The sequence below is a fragment of the Capra hircus genome, chromosome 29 (assembly GCF_001704415.2).
Source record: "Capra hircus breed San Clemente chromosome 29, ASM170441v1, whole genome shotgun sequence".
In the NCBI taxonomy this organism is placed as follows: domain Eukaryota; kingdom Metazoa; phylum Chordata; class Mammalia; order Artiodactyla; family Bovidae; genus Capra; species Capra hircus.
In genome coordinates, this window is record NC_030836.1 from 12,226,856 (window position 1) to 12,244,630 (window position 17,775).

The window sequence follows — 17,775 nt, forward strand, 5'->3', positions numbered from 1 at the left end:
GTTAAATAGCTGTGCAGTGGTCAAGAACCACAGCTTTAAGTGCTTTCCAGCACTAGAAAATGTGACTATAACCCTGTCACACCTACTGCACAGTTGCACTCATTTCCCAAGCTGGCAAGGTAATGCTCAAAATTCTCCAAGCTAGGTTTCAACAGTACATAAATCAAGAACTTCCAGATGTTCAAGCTGGATTTAGAAAAGGCACAGGAACCAGAGAACAAATTGCCAACATCTCTCTGTTGGATCATAGTAAAAGCAAGAGAATTCCAGAAAAACATCTACTTCTGCTTCATTGACTATGCTAAAGCCTTTGACTGTGTGGATCACAACACATTGTGGAAAACTCTTAAGAGATGAGAATACCAGACCACCTTACCTGCCTCCTGAGAAATCTGTATGCAGGTCAGGAAGCAGCAGTTAGAATCAGACATGGAACAACGGACCGGTTCCAAACTGGGAAAGGAGTATGTCAAGTCTGTATCTTGTCACTCTACTAATTTAACTTATATGCAGCGTACCTCACTTGAAATGCCGGGCTGGATGAAGTACAAGCCGGAATCAAGTTGCCAGGAAAAACATCAATAACCTCAGCTATGCAGATGACACCACCCTTATGGCAAAAAGTGAAGAGGAACTAAAGAGCCTCTTGATGAAGGTGAAAGAGGAGAGTGAAAAAGTTGGCTTAAAGCTCAACATTCAGAAAATGAAGATCATGACATCCAGTTCCATTCCTATCTCTTCATGGCAAGTAGATGGCGGAAAAGTAGAAACAGTGAGAGACTTTATTTTCTTGGCCTCCAAAATCACTGCAGAAGGTGACTGCAGGCCTGAAATTAAAAGACACTTGCTCCTTGGAAGAAGTGAAAGTGAAAGTCTCTCAGTCTTGTCTGACTCTTTACAACTCCATGGACTGTACAGTCCATGGAATTCTCCAGGCCAGAATACTGAAGTATGGGTAGCCTTTCCCTTCTTCAAGAAATCTTCCCAACCCAGGGATCAAACCCAGGTCTCCTGCATTTCAGGTAGATTCTTTACCAGCTGAGCCACAAGGGAAGCCCAAGAATACATGACAAACCTAGATAGTTCATTAAAAAGCAGAGACATTATTTGCCAACAAAGGTCCAAAAAAACATAGTCAAAGCTATGGTTTTTCCAGTAGTCATGTATGCATGTGAGAGTTGGACCATAAAGAAGGCTGAGCACCGAAGAACTGATGCTTTTGAACTGTGGTGTTGGAGAAGACTCTTGAGAGAGTACCTTGGACTGCAAGGAGATCAAATCAGTCAATCCTAAAGGACATCAACCCTGAACATTCATTGGAAGCTGAAGCTCCAATACTTTGGTCATCTGATGTGAAGAGCCCACTCATTAGAAAAGAACCTGATGCTGGGAAAGATTGAAGGCAGGAGGAGAAGGGGACAACAGAGGATGAGATTGTTGGATGACATCACCGACTCAATGGACATGAGATTGAGCAAGCTCCAGGAAACAGTGAAGGACAGGGAAGCCTGGCATGCTGCAGTCCATGGGGTCGCAAAGAGTCGGACACCATGAGCGACTGAACAACAAAAACCCTGTCTCAAAGTCACCCCTAACCTTTTAGCTTATATACTTCAGCAAAATGCTGATTAGTCCTTCCCCTGCCCATCTAATCAGATTTGCCTGCATTAATTTGGACTTATTTATCTTCCTGTTTCTCCTCCCAGCAGAGGGCATACAGTTCTGATTCCTCAGCTGCCTGGGTAAAGCTAAACTATTATGAGTCAGGTTTAGATTTTATGTTTGGGTTCTCCCTCAGAGATGTGATTTGTCTGGGCAAAAGGTCCATCTGACTACAGCATTCTGTAACTCTTCCAAAGGCAGTAACAGACCCTTGCAATAAATGAACCTGCACAGACTTGACCCTGGGAACTTTGATTTGCATTCTCATTGCTTTGAGTCATGCTTTTCTCTGAAGCTGTGTTGGGTTTGTTTTAATACCAATTGCAGAGCTAGGATGTGTACATTCATTCTATGTGTATTCATTGATCCCCCTCCCCCCGCCTTGGTGGCATCCTGTGGCAAGCAGGATCTTAGTTCCCTGACAGTGGATTGAACTCAGGACTCCTGCAGTGGTAGCGCAGATTCTTAACCCCTGAATCACTAGGGGAATCCCTATTCATTGATCTACCATGTGCCAGACCTTATTCTACTCACTGGGGTCTTAGCAGTGAACAAAACAGACAAAAATCTCTGCCTCATTGAAGCTCTATTGCTCATGCACCTATTTCACTTACTGTTGGTTAAGAGAGGCAATCTCAGATTTCAGGTTTCTCTTTATAGGGAGATTTTAGGTATTAGCCTGGTGAATCTAATCTCATCATCTCTTAAATTATGTATCTTCTGCTACAAACAACAGCAGTTCCTGAATATGCTTGTTCTGCAGAGTTCATCATACTCTTTGCTAGACACGCTTTTCTGTACTTGAAAAAATTCTTGTTACTCTTCAGAGTTCAACTCAGGTATCACTTCCTCAGTGAAGCCTTCCATGATTCCCTTGGGTCAGACTGTAACCTATCAGCTCCCACAATACTTTGTATGTGGAACTTACCATCTTGTGACTGTTAGTTATGCTCATCACTTTTTTAGATTAAAAACTTGAGAAATGGAATTGTATCTTAGTTCTCTTTCCTAATGCCTGTTACTTAATGAGTACTCAATACACATTTTTAAGTGAAAGAGAAGTTAAATATAGATGTGATTTAGTATATTTACGTATGACTATAGTGAAATAGGAGCTTCCCTGGTGGCTGAGACAGTAAAGAATCTGCCTGCAATGCAAGAGACCCAGGCTTAATCCCTGGATTGGGAAGATGCCCTGGAGAAGGAAATGGCAACCCATTCTTGCCAGGGAAATCCCGTGGACAGAGGAGCCTGGTGGGCTACAGTACATGTGGGTTGCAAAAGAGTGGAACACGACTTAGTGACTAAAGAACAACGTAGTGAGGTAGTAATACAGGCGTGTACATTATAAAATAAAAAATGTATCTTAAATGTAGTCTCAAGTGTTTACAAATCTATTTGCTAATTATCTTACTAAGTCTCTTCAGTCATGTCCAAGTCTTTGTAACCCCATGGACTGTAGCCTGCCAGGCTCCTCTGTCCATGGGATTCTCCAGGCAAGAATACTGGAGTGGGTTGCCATGCCCTCCTCCAGGGGATCTTCCTGACCCAGGAATCGAACCCAGGTCTCTTTTGTCTCCTTCATTGTCAAAGGTGGGTTCTATACCACTGAGCTACCACGGAAGCCCTAATTATCTTACAAGTATAGAAGAAATGCACCAGCTTAACTCTAGAATCCTCTAATTCTCTTTTAGAGTCACCTTCCCCCTACAAGAGTAATCACTATTCTGACTCCTAACAACAGGTATTTTGAACTCTGATATTAAGCTATGTGAATACATCTTTGTTTGAAAAGAAAGATGTAAAATAATTGACATCTCTATAACTCAGGTTTTTTTCATTTCAGACTTAGGACTTGAGATTTAAGTTCCCTTCCTGTCCTAAAATTTTATGACTCTAATATTTAAAACGTAACAGTTCTCCCACTTTATTGCTTATACAATAGTGCCCTCTGATGATGTAATATTTCCTAAAATTTAAATAGATAATTTCAAACTTGAGAGCTTAGGCTGTGGTCAGGTAGTTCTAGTGGCACATAGCTTCCTGAAGCCACAGTAAGTTATTGACTGTGTGGTGCTGTCATAGAGTTGTTCAGCCAATAGATGATACCGGAATCTTGCTCTGCTGGAACACTTGACTATTCTTTGACAAAACATGTATTGATTTACTGGAATGTTTTGGGTCTTCTAAAGGACAGGACATAAACACAGCATATTAAAAAGGAGAGACATTACTTTGCCACCAAAGGTCCATCTAGTCAAGGCTCTGGTTTTTCCAATAGTCATGTATGGATGTGAAAGTTGGACTCTAAAGAATGCTAAGCGCAGAAAAATTGATGCTTTTGAACTGTGGTGTTGGAGGAGACTCTTGAGAGTCCCTTGGACTGCAAGGAGATCCAACCAGTCCATCCTAAAGGAGGTTAGTCCTGGGTGTTCATTGGAGGGACTGATGTTAAAGCTGAAACTCCAATACTTTGGCCACCTAGTGTGAAGAGCTGACTCATTGGAAAAGACCCTGATGCTAGGAGGGATTGAGGGCAGGAGGAGAAGGGGACGACAGATGATGAGATGGTTGGATGGCATCACCAACACAATTGGCATGGGTTTGGGTGAACTCTGGGAGTTGGTGATGGACAGGGAGGCCTGGCATGCTGTGGTTCCTGGGGTCACAAAGAGTCGGACACGACTGAGTGACTGAACTGACTGAACTGAAAGGGCAGGATATCTTCACCTTTTAATATTAGAGTACAAAATATTATGATGTCATAGGATTTTGGTAATTTAGAATATGATTTTCCTTTTGGGATTCAAAGTCCTGGTTAGGGGAAAGGAGGCTTCCTGAGCACTGTAAAATTTTGCTGTACCCATTTTCCGACCAAGTATGTACTATTAAAAATATAATTAGATGCTGTTGTGATATTTTTTATACCATTATTGAGTTTATAATAGCTTCTCTTATATTTTCTCAAGCACTAGCTTGATATATAAAATGTCTATGAGAATTTAACATTAACAAGAGGTCCTAATACACAGAAATGTGGGAAACCACATTTAGAAGATTTGAACTGCATTCATTTAATAATTATAAAGTATCTGTCTTGTAGAGGGGCACTATGGTAGCTATTGTGTTCTTGCCTTTCTAACAATCTCTTTATAGGTGCAGGAAGTTGGATAGCCAAACTTTTTTCCACAGTGGAGTCTCTCATATCCTTTTATTCCCTTCCCAGTTTGTTATTTTACCTTTAAGTAAATAATTTATATCTGAGTTTCTTCTTTGAGACTAAGAGCAGGTTACAGATAATATGTAGAAGGAAAGAATACAGTTCTCTTGTGTATATTAATATGCACAGAAAAATGTTTGAAAATATGCCACATCTTGTTACATAGAAGGATGATTTGATTTGAAGGATATCTCTGAGCAAACATCCACCTTCCTTGTTAAAATAAACTAGATCTTCTATGATTGGCAATGAAAGGAGCATCCCTGTGGGGAGGGAAGGACATTCCTGTTTCTTAGACTCACCTTCCTCTTGGAGGGACTTGTGATGATTTTCTTTATCACCATCTCCACTCTGTCATCAAGGGACACTGTTTCCTTTTAAATTCTTTAAGTCAAATTTACCCTCCAGTCTTTCCTGGTATCTTCAGAATAAGCAACAGTTAGAACTGGACGTGGAACAATGGACTGGTTCCAGATTGGGAAAGGAGTATGTCAGGGCTATCTTGTCACCTTGCTTATTTAATTTATGTGCAGAGTACATCATGAGAAGTGCCAGGCTGGATGAAGCACAAGCTGGAATCAAGATTGCTGGTAGAAATATCAATAACCTCAGATATGCAGATGATACCACCTTTATAGGAGAAAGCAAAGAGAAACTAAAGAGCCTCTTGGTGAAGGTGAAAGTGGAGAGTGAAAAAGCTGGCTTAAAACTTAACATTCAGAAAACTAAGATCATGATGATAGGAAGGTGTAGTCGCTCAGTTGTGTCCGACTCTTGCCACCCCGTGGACTGTAGCCTACCAGGCTTCTCCATCCATAGGATTCTCCAGGCAAGAATACTGGAGTGGGTTACCATTTCCTTCTCCAGGGGATCTTCCTAACCCAGGGATTGAACCCAGGTCTCCCGCATTGGAGGCAGATGCTTTAACCTCTGAGCGACCAGGGAAGCCCAAGATCATGGTGATATCTGGTCCCATCTCTTCATGGCAGATAGATGGGGAAACAGTGGAAACAGTGAGAGACTTTATTTTCTTGGGCTCCAAAGTCACTGCAGATGGTGACTACAGCCATGAAATTAAAAGATGCTTGCTCCTTGGAAGAAAAGCTATGACCAACCTAGATAGCATGTTAAGAGGCAGAGACAATACTTTGCTGACAAAGGTCCATCTAGTCAAAGCTATGGTTTTTCCAGTAATCATGTATGAGAGTTGGACCATAAAGAAGGCTGAACACCAAAGAATTGATGCTTTTGAACTGTGGTGTTGGAGAAGACTCTTGAAAGTCCCTTGGACTGCAAGGAGATCCAACCAGTTCATCCTAATGGAAATCAGTCCTATCATTGGAAGAACTGATGCTGAAGCTGAAGCTCAAATACTTTGGCCACCTGATGCAAAGAGCCGACTCATTAGAAAAGACACTGATGCTGGGAAAGATTGAAGGCAGGAGAAGAAGGGGACGTCAGAGGATGAGATTGTTGGATGGCATCACCAACTCACTTGACATGAGTTTGAGTAAGCTCCGGGAGTTGGTAATGGACAGGGAAGCCTGGTGTGTTGCAGTCCATGGGATTGCAAAGAGGCAGACACAACTGAGCAACTGAACAGCAAGAACTTCAGAATCTGTTCAGTTCAGTTCAGTTACTCAGTCGTATCCAACTCTTTGCGACCCTATGAATCACAGCACGCCAGGCCTCCCTGTCCATCACCAACTCCCAGAGTTCACCCAAACTCACATCCATCAAGTCGGTGATACCATCCAGCCATCTCATCCTCTGCCGTCCCCTTCTCCTCCTGCCCCCAATCCCTCCCAGCATCAGAGTCTTTTCCAATGAGTCAACTTTTTGCATGAGGTGGCCAAACTACTGGAGTTTCAGCTTTAGTATCATTCCTTCCAAAGAAATCCCAGGACCGATTTCCTTTAGAAAATACAGATGAATAAAGGTAGTATTGCCGAAATCTTGACTCTGTGCACCAATGCTGAAGATAAATACAGAGACAGAGTTTTGGAAGGATAAGAAAAATGGCTTTATCTTTGCCCAGCAAAAGGGAATACATAGCAGTCTAGTATCTCAAGAACTGTGCCCCTTTTCCCTCGGCAATAGGTAGTTTTATATCATTCTGAAGGTCTTGTATTTATTTATTTTTTTCCTTCTGCAAGTTTTCAAAATGGCCACAGCTGGCTTTAGGCAACTCAGCAACCAGGACTGGTGTCACTGAAGTTATCTAGCCCATGGCCTTTTTGAAAATGCAGAATGCTACAAGACAGTGTAGGGGGAAGAAGAATGTCAGGTGCCAAGTACAATCAGAGAGTAATTCGTTTTGTTTAGCTTTGTCAAGGGCAAGTCTAGCTATAAGTGTTTGTTAGTAGTAATAGCTAGAGAATAACCAAGGTTGTTTAAATTTTTGCAGGCCTGTTTGACAAGTATGTATGTAACAAAGGCTGTTCACTCATTTCTGTTTTTGCTGCAACAATAGAACATTCAAAGGATTCTTGAAATCTTCTGACATAATCAAGTGAAAATAAGCCCAGAGTCACCCATGATCTGATTCATAATATATAGCTTGCTGTCCCGTCTAGTCCCAGCTCGGGGGCTCCTCCTGGGTGAGGGACAGCTCCACTTTTCTCCACCCACAGACCCGGAACCTGGCAAAACCCACCATCCTTTCAGATTTTGGTTCATTCTGGAAGTTGTGTCCTTCTACCATGAAGGTGTCTACCCCTTCAGGGGAGGTCCAGCTTGCCCAGAAACAATGTTAGTCTCCATTTAGGAACTCTAATTCCAAATAGGAAAAGGAGTATGTCAAGGCTGTATATTGTCACCCTGCTTATTTAACTTCTATGCAGAGTACATTATGAGAAATGCTGGGTTGCAAGAAACACAAGCTGGAATCAGATTGCTGGGAGAAATATCAATCACCTCAGATATGCAGATGACACCACCCTTAGAGCAGAAACTGAAGAGGAACTAAAAAGCCTCTTGATGAAGGTGAAAGAGGAGAGTGAAAAAGTTGGCTTAAAGCTCAACATTCAGAAAACGAAGATCATGGCATTTGGTCCCATCACTTCATGGGAAATAGATGGGGAAACAATGGAAACAGTGTCAGACTTTACTTTGGGGGGCTCCAAAATCACTGCAGATGGTGATTGCAGCCATGAAATTAAAAGACACTCCTTGGAAGGAAAATTATGACCAACCTAGATAGCATATTGAAAAGCAGAGACATTACTTAGCCAACAAAGGTCCGTCTAGTCAAGGCTGTAGTTTTTCCAGTAGTCATGTATGGATGTGAAAGTTGGACTGTGAAGAAAGCTGAGTACTGAAGAATTGATGCTTTTGAACTGTGGTGTTGGAGAAGACTCTTGGGAGTCCCTGGGACTGCAAGGAGATCCAAGCTGAAGCTCCAATACTTTGGCCACCTCATGCGAAGAGTTGACTCATTGGAAAAGACTCTGATGCTGGGAGGGATTGGGGCCAGGAGGAGAAGGGGACTACAGAGGATGAGATGGCTAGATGGCATCACTGACTCGACAGACGTGAGTCTGAGTGAACTCCGGGAGTTGGTGATGGATAGGGAGGCCTGGTGTGCTACAATCCATAGGGTCGCAAAGAGTCAGACATGACTGAGCGACTGAACTGAACTGAACAGAATGTCATGCCATAAATCCAAAATTATTACAGGAGATGCACATCAAATGGAGGAAAGGAAGTCTTATCTCATTTCAATGTCTCTGGTCTAGAACTGGACACCAGAGAGCCCTCTTTCAAGCTACCTTAATTTGAAGTGTGCCTTTTTTTGCCCTGTTTATTTTAGTAAAATTCTGTTGTTATTGTATATCTGGATATGTAAATGAAATCAACTATAAACCAATTTTTCTAAAACTAAAGCCTACTGAGTAAGAGTCAACATTGTTTTCTTTTTATATAAGTAGCCTATTTAAATGAGTTAAAAACAATATAGTAACAATTACTGAGTTAAGTCAGTGAAAAGACCATGTTCTTCAGTAAAGCTGTTAGTATATGGGTGGTAATGTGTACTTCATTTTGCAAATCTAGGAGAGAGATGCCCTAGTGCCCCCTGCTGACGATTGAAGTTTGTAGCCAGCCCTATCTGCAGTAGTGTGTTACAATGAAAAAAGCAGACTGGATTTTGTGAGAGGTAGGATTGGGTAGTGAAAAACGCACATGAAGAAGAATTGTATTTACTTTTACTTATTAGTTATATTACCTTAGGCAAGTTATCTGACCTCTCTGAGCTTTCATATCCTTATTTATAGGACTGGTGTAATGAACATGCCCCAGAGACTGATGGGGAGGATGGTAAGGTGATCTGTGTAAAGCACCAACACAGTACCACACCCAGAATAGGTGTTCTGTGTTACGTACCTCCCCCACCTTTCTCCAAGTTGCCACCAAAACTGCTTTTAGTAGGTGTGATGTTCTTACAGACTTTTCTGGATGTAAATTTTATTTTTGAGCAGTTTTAAAGTCCACGTAGTTATTGTTGTCACAATAAACTATTTAAAGGATGTTCCCTTTGTTTCTTCCTGTCTACCCATTCTCATGGATCTCTTTATCCTCTACAAGGTGAAGGAGGGAAATATCTCTTGAAATAGGACCATATTGTAGAGAGAACTGCTGCATGTGACTAGAGGTGTTTTCCCTTTTTGAGATCATGTTTGCATGGCTTTTATGGTGCTATTATTTTGGTTATCTCAATATACCAAATTGAAAAGATAATTAAAAATTCCAGGTTTGCCTCTGACTTGTAACCTTGGCCAAGCCACTTGACCTCTTTGAGCCTGGTTTTCTTTCAGTTGAACAGTGCAGATCAACTGGCTTCTAAGTCCCTTGTCTCTATTTCTGTTGTTGTTTATAAAATTTCTATTCAGGATCACATAGCTGAAAGTGGTATGCAGCCCTCAGCTCTCCACAGCAGAGGGCACACTGTACCTAGTGTGCCAGGCCATTAGGTATTGGGAACTGTCTACAGTTGTATAGTCTGAAGTGGGTATCCCTGATTATTAGGAAGAGTCAAGAAAATTCTGTAAATGAATATTTTACAAAGGATATTTCACTGCTTGTTTCTAGCTCTTTACTATTTAGCTGAAGCACTCAAGAAATAGGAGATTTTGATGTTCTAGCGGGATGTCCTGTAATTCTGTGAAGAGCTTCGTCACTCTCCACCTCACTTACCTCATCTTGATATCCCATTCTTGGGACTGGTGTGCAGATGGGGTGGAGTGGAGAGCTAACATTCCTTGAGCATGCATTATACATTAGGGACTCTTCCTGGTACTTTAGTTATGTTTAATCTTCACAGTAATCCTTTGAGTTGTGTGTTATTATCTTTATTTTATATAGGATGAAAATGGGGCTCATACAGGTTAAGTGGCTTGCCTGAGGCCTCACAGTAACAATTCAAGTTCACATCTGTTAACTCCTGAATCTGCTTTCTTTCTGTCATACAAGAGTTCCACCCCCTTTCTCCCAAATTAAACAATTGGGGATTGCTAGGAGCAGGATTGCCCTGAGAGTGGCCATATAAGGAAGTTTGGCTTTCTCTAAAGTTTTTGTGGCTCTTGTAATTCTAGATATAAGCCTTTTCTCAAAGCTCGGCTCTAAAGTCAGTGGGTAAATTGAAAATCACTATGGCAGAATTATCTTTGAGAATACCAGGGGGAAGTAGTCATCTTGTTAGAGAGCCATGTACTTCCTTTCTTTAACTCCAGCACAGCTAGTCTTTTCTTCCTTTGTTGAAACAGATCATGGTTTTTCCTGTTGAGCTTCAAATGATGCAGTTGGCATGTATTTAGGGGCCATGGTGGGTGGTAATTCACATCTTCGAGCATCAGAGTCTCATTCAGCATTGTGTGTGTGTGTGTGTGTGTGTGTGTGTGTGTGTATGTGTATGTTAGTCACTCAGTCGTGTCTAACTTTGCAACCCCATGGACTGTAGCCTGCCAGGCTCCTCTGTCCATGGCGATTCTCCAGGCAAGAATACTGGAGTAGGCTGCCATTCCCTTCTCCAAGGGATCTTCCCCACCCAGGGATTGAACCCAGGTCTCAGCATAGTGAGAGGCTTACATATTAAAAGTATTCTGAAACTTCGATCAAGAGAAGGAAGAGCAGATTCATGTCTTATTTAGGGGCTTAACTCGTTTGTTCTCAGAACATTAGTTGTACATCAGAGTTAACTTGGTGTGCATGTGTGCTAAGTTGCTTCAGTCATGTCTAACTCTTTGTGACGCTAACGACTGCAACCTGCCAGGCTCCTGTCCAGGGGATTCTCCAAGCAAGAATACTGGAGTGGGTTGCCATGCCCTCCTACAGGGGATCTTCCTGACCCAGAGGTCGAACCTGTGTCTCTTAAGTCTACCTGCATTGGCAGGCGGGTTCTTTACCACTAGCGCCACCTGGGAATCCCCAGAATTACTCGGAGGCCATGTTAAAACACAAGTTACTGGGTTCTACTCCTCACAGTTTCTAATTCAGTAGGCCTGGGAATTTGCATTTTTAACCAGTAGGCCAGAGAATTTGTATTTTTAACAAGTTCCTAGATGAAGCTGATGCTGGTATCTAGGGACCTTACATGGAGAAACACTATATTAATTTGAACGGAAGCAAGTGGAATCACTTGTCTATCTTTCCTTCACTGTTTGTCTATTTCTCTTGCTCTTTTTTACTTTGAGGCTTAGTGAGTGTAGTTGAATTAGTTTGAGTTAAATTAAGGAGCTGTGGCTCAGTCACTTCTTTATCTGGTTGCTTAGTTTACTTCTTGGCCTAGAACAAGTACTTGGCCCATTCAGTTGATGCTTGTTGAATAAGTGATTGAGTGAGTTACTGTATGTCATGTGTGCTTGCTAAGTCGCTTCAGTCACGTCTGACTCTTTGTTGAACCTATGGACCCCATCAGGCTCCTCTGTCCAGGGGACTCTCCAGGCAAGAATACTGGAGTGGGTTGCTGTGCTCTCTTCAAGATATGTCATAGGAGGGTTTTTTGTTTTTGTTTTTTTTTTTAGCACATGGATATCATTATTATATACCTGCCCCATACAAACTGCTATTTTACTGAATGGTAAATAGTCTTTATATTAGAATAGCCTATACTTTAAGACCATATATGGTGAAGATTGTGGACATTGGGAAGTGTGCATAAGGTGTAGAGTTGAGAAACTTGCATTTTGGAACTTGTGGTATGAATGTGAAGCGTGTGTGTGTGTGTGTGTGTGTGTGTGTGTGTGTATAGATGGAGTTCCATTTCTTTTGGAATGGTCTAGAGAAATCTTGCAAGGTCTGGGTTGCTGCTGCTGCTGCTGCTGCTAAGTTGCCTCAGTCGTGTCCGACTCTGTGCGACCCCATAGACAGCAGCCCACCAGGCTTCCCTGTCCCTGGGATTCTCCAGGCAAGAACACTGGAGTGGGTTGCCATTTCCTTCTCCAATGCATGAAAGTGAAAAGTGAAAGTGAAGTCACTCAGTCGTGTCCGGTCTGGGTTAGGTCAGAACTAACTACTGCCCCAGGGAGGTTGGAGCAACACTGGGTCATCCTATGTGTACCCCAGACCAGACCCTGCATTCTCACTCCTGTCCCTCTGGAGCCCTGAGGAATTCAGACCCTGTGATCCTAAAGGCTTGGTAGGCTCTGTCTGTTGTAACTCTTTAAATTCAGATAGTTGTATGTGAACTTTACCATGTTATAGCATTTAACAATTGTATTTTTTAAGTGGTGAGTTCATTTAGTGAAGTTTGATTTAAGCTCAAAATTGTGTCATTTTGACATAATTTGTATTGTATCTGGCAAAGTCTCAGTATCCAGTGTCTTTTTGTCTCTTTTAGTATAGATTAAATTTTTTTCCTTTAAATTCACTTTACTTTAACAAAAATTAAAAACAATTTTTAAAAATACTTTTTGGCTGCATCTTACAGCACGCAGGATCTTAGTTTCCCAACCAGGGATTGAACCTGTGCTCCCTGCAGTGGAAGTGCGAGTCTTAACTGCTGGCTCAGTCTAGGATGTTCCCATTTTACCTTTTCACTTTTTTTATGCTGAAGTATTGTTTTATTCTTTTCTTAAATAATTTTATTCATTTATTTGGCTGTGCTGGGTGTTCATTGGTGCACAGACATTTCTGTTGTGGTGGCGAGTGGGGGCCACTCTTTAGTTGCGGTGTGTGGGCTTCTCATTGCTGAGCACAGGTTTCAGGAGTTGTGGCATGTGGGCTCAGTATTTGTCCTGAGGCATGTGGGATCTTCCTCAACCAGGGATCAAACCTGTGTCCTCTGCATTGGCAGGTGGATTCTTCACCACTGAGCCACCAGAGAAGTCCTAAGCTGAAGTATTTTCAAGTAAATTAAAACAGCATGATATTTTCTCTCTAAATCCTTTATATACAGCTGTAAAATGGAAAAATTTTTTCTTATGTAGTCAAAACAATATCACTTCTAAGAAAATTAATGTTAATAAATACTAGTTTGAACAAACAAGATATAAATCACAATTTAGGGACAACTGGGTTAATTTAAATATGGACTAGGTTTGTCAAATACCATTTTTCTAATTCTGTCATTGCTTCTGCATTAGCTGACATTTGATAAAACAGAGCTGTTTTTCATCAGTTGGGACTATTTAGTACCCTGAAATACAGTTCTGTTGGAAAGGCAAGTTAAATGTTGAGTTCTTTGCTTTTTTATTTACAACTTCTAAATGAGGAGTTGGCTTAATAAATAAATGGAGAGGAATAAATATTTTTCTTGCTTTCTCTTTTTTGATATCCTTATGGAATAATGGGTTTTCATGAATCAATTAAAATATGAAATCAGATGTTTTAATTAGCTACAATCATTATTCTTTTTATGTTTCATGTGTTTTATGTTCAATTAATTAAAACTTCAGCCAATGACAGTCCTTTGTATAGTATGAGATACCAAGATCCTGGCCCTTGCAATGTCAATTGTTATTGGGATGACAATGTTTATAGACCTCTTCAATGGTCTTTCTAGTCCTTGAATTTCAATATTGAAAGTTTCAATAATGAAAATTCAAGTAGTAAGGAATGTCTGTATTTTAAAAACTACTAAGTTCATATTACTATTTCCAATTTAATTTTAACATTATTGTGTTTTTAAGTGGCTACTTGATTTTATAATTGTATATTTTACACTGAAAATCTTGACCAATAATATTGCTTTATCTTAAAATATGAAGAAAATGATTTCAAAATAATATCAATATTACTCATGGTTCAGTTCAGTTCAGTTCAGTCGCTCAGTCCTGTCCGACTCTTTGCGACCCCATGAATCACAGCATGCCAGGCCTCCCTGTCCATCACCAACTCCTGGAGTTCACTCAGATTCACGTTCATCAAGTCAGTGATGCCATCCAGCCATCTCATCCTCTGTCGTCCCCTTCTCCTCTTGCCCCCAATCCCTCCCAGCATCAGAGTCTTTTCCAATGAGTCAACTCTTCGCATGAGGTGGCCAAAGTACTGGAGTTTCAGCTTTAGCATCATTCCTTCCAAAGAACACCCAGGGCTGATCTCTTTTAGAATGGACTGGTTGGATCTCCTTGCAGTCCAAGGGACTCTAAACAGTCTTCTCCAACACCACAGTTCAAAAGCATCAATTCTTCAGCTCTCAGGCTTTCTTCACAGTCCAACTTTCACATTCATACATGACTGCTGGAAACACCATAGCCTTGACTAGACAGACCTTAGTCGGCAAAGTAATCTCTCTGCTTTTGAATATGCTATCAATATTACTACTACTAATGAAACCAAATGAAGTTTGAAGTTTTTAAATTTTTGTAGCGTAGCTTGATTTGAATGGAAGAATAATATATGTAGTTTTTAGTTTTTAATTACTTTCCTTTGAAATATGTCTTGTCTGTTTCTTTTTTGTCATAGGTTGATCACTTTGGATTTAATATCGATAGAACTTTTAAACAGCGGTACCTAATAGCTGATAACTACTGGAAGGAAGATGGTGGATCAATACTTTTCTACACTGGTAATGAAGGGGACATTATTTGGTTTTGCAATAACACGGTATGTGCAGATTTGTGAAACTCTTGTGCTCAATTTTTTTTTATTATGATCAACTGAAAAAAAATCTTTTGTAGTATATATGACCAAATAATTCTGAAGTTCTTTAAAAAAAAACAAAAAGATAAACTCACAAATAATAGAGAAACAGCAAAAGTATGTGAATAGGCAGTTTACAAAAGAATAAATACAGACATCCAATAAGCCTGTTCAGCCTTAAAGAATTACATGTGAAAAGAATGAAATATGATACTATTTTTGGACAACTGAATTTTAAAAGATGAAAAAATATCCCAGCTTATTTCACAATTGAACAAGGATATGGGAGAAATGGGAGTAGGGATGTCATAACTATGTAATAAATATAGTTTATTGTTATTATTACAGTCTAGAATGAGAACACAGGGGCAGGAATTTTTGTTTGCTTGTTCAGTGTTGTATCCTAGATCCAGGACTGTGTTAGGCATATAGCAGGTACTCAATAAATATTTGTTAAATGAATTAATTAATAAAATCTAAACAAAGCCAGTGCAAATAAGAAAAAAAATGGAAGTTTAATTTTCAAATAGGAATGGATGAAGGTATATTTTAGCTTTCCTGTTGTACTATTTTTCTTATATTTGTGAGGATAAAAAATATTGTAGCTGTTAGCTTGCTTCTCTTGACTATATATTCTATCTTCTTTTATAATAATGCTTAAATCTGTTAACAAAACTTAACTAAGACAAATGAAAGGAAGAAATTTTCCTTTTTAATCAGCCAGAGCTAAGACTAGAAAATGTCAGCTTTATACTAGAAAGCTAGTCTGTGAACTACCTTAGGGTGGGGACTGAATCATATTTTCTCCACTGCCAATGTCTGACATGGTGCTTGGTATTCAGAAGGTCTTAGTAAATGTTGAACTGAACTACATTAAAAGCAAAGATATGAACCCAATTATATTGTGTTATTGTATCCCATATTTATAATTATTTCCTTAGGAAATAACATTCTTTAGGATGTTATTAGTCTAAATATGTTAGTTGAAAATAAAATAATTCCCTAAGAACTGATCTTAGATATCTATTTCTCTTAGATGAGTGACAGATAAAATCAGAATTTATTTTCCATCAGATTCCTGCTCTGTAATTCTGTGAAACAACTGAGCTGCCTGGTCTCTCTTTCACTTCCTTGTGCAATTGTTCTTCTATGCCAAGGCAATGGGTCTTAACCAACACCACAATTCAAAAGCATCAGTTCTTCAGCACTCAGCTTTCTTTATGGTCCAGCTCTCACATCCATACATGACTACTGGAAAACCCATAGCCTTGACTAGACAGACCTTTGTTGACAAAGTAATATCTCTGCTTTTTAATATGCTGTCTAGGTTGGTCATAACTTTCCTTCTAAGGAGTTCAGTTCAGTTCAGTTCAGTCGCTCAGTCATGTCCGACTCTTTGCAACCCCATGAATCGCAGGACACCTCCCTGTCCATCACCAACTCCCGGAGTTCACTCAAACTCACGTGCATCGAGTCAGTGATGCCATGCAGCCATCTCATCCTCTGTCGTCCCCTTCTCCTCCTGCTCCCAACCCCTCCCAGCATCAGAGTTTTTTTCCAATGAGTCAATTCTTCACATGAGGTGGCCAAAGTACTGGAGTTTCAGCTTTAGCATCATTCCTTCCAAAGAACACCCAGGGCTGATTTCCTTCAGAATGGAATGGTTGGATCTCCTTGAAGTCCAGGGGACTCTCAAGAGTCTTCTCCAGCACCACAGTTCAAAGCATCAATTCTTCAGCACTCAGCTTTCTTCACAGTCCAACTCTCACATCCATACATGACCACTGGAAGTGCAATCACCATTTGCAGTGATTTTGGAGCCCCCCAAAATAAATTTGCCATCTATTTGCCATGAAGTGATGGGACCAGATGCCATGATCTTAGTTTTCTGAGTATTGAGCCTTAAGCCAACTTTTTCACTCTCCTCTTTCACCTTCATCAAGAGGCTCTTTAGTTCCTCTTCACTTTCTGCCATAAGGGTGATGTCATCTGCATATCTGAGGTTATTGATGTTTCTCCTGGTGATCTTGATTCCGGCTTGTGTTTCTTCCAGCCCAGCGTTTCTCATGATGTACTCTGCATAGAAGTTAGATAAGCAAGGTAACAATATACAGCCTTGATGTACTCCTTTTCCTATTTGGAACCAGTCTGTTGTTCCATGTCCAGTTCTAACTGTTGCTCCCTGACCTGCATATAGGTTTCTCAAGGGGTAGGTCAGGTGGTCTGGTATTCCCATCTCTTTCAGAATTTTCCACAGTTTGTTGTGATCCACAAAGTCAAAGGCTTTGGCATAGTCAATAAAGCAGATATAGATGTTTTTCTGAAACTCTCTTGCTTTTTTGATGATCCAGCAGATGTTGGCAATTTGATCTCTGGTTCCTCTGCCTTTTCTAAAACCAGCTTGAATACCTGGAAGTTCATGGTTTACGTATTGTTGAAGCCTGGCTTGGAGAATTCTGAGCATTCTTTTACTAGCGTGTGAGATGAGTGCAATTGTGCGGTAGTTTGAGCATTCTTTGGCATTGCCTTTCTTTGGGATTGGAATGAAAACTGACTTTTCCAGTCCTGTGGCCACTGCTGAGTTTTCCAAATTTGCTGACATAGTGAGTGCAACACTTTCACAGCATCATCTTTTAGGATTTGAAATAGCTCCACTAGCTTTGTTCATCAGAGAAGGCAGTGGCACCCCACTCCAGTATTCTTGCCTGGAAAATCCCGTGGGCAGAGGAGCCTGGTAGGCTGCAGTCCATGGAGTCGTGAAGAGTTGGACACGACTGAGCAACTTCACTTTGACTTTTCACTTTCATGCATTGGAG

The 17,775-nt window shown here is 40.6% G+C and overlaps 1 protein-coding gene across 4 annotated transcripts in view; it reads left to right on the forward strand.

Annotated features, from left to right (window-relative positions):
- The window catches only part of PRCP (prolylcarboxypeptidase), an 87,839-nt gene that overhangs the window by 27,895 nt on the left and 42,169 nt on the right, over positions 1-17,775 (forward strand). For all 4 annotated transcript variants that reach the window (XM_018043431.1, XM_005699483.3, XM_005699487.3 and 1 more), the window contains one exon: positions 14,783-14,923. In XM_018043431.1, coding sequence (XP_017898920.1) covers positions 14,783-14,923 — 141 coding nt within the window. The remainder of the gene's footprint in view (positions 1-14,782; positions 14,924-17,775) is intronic.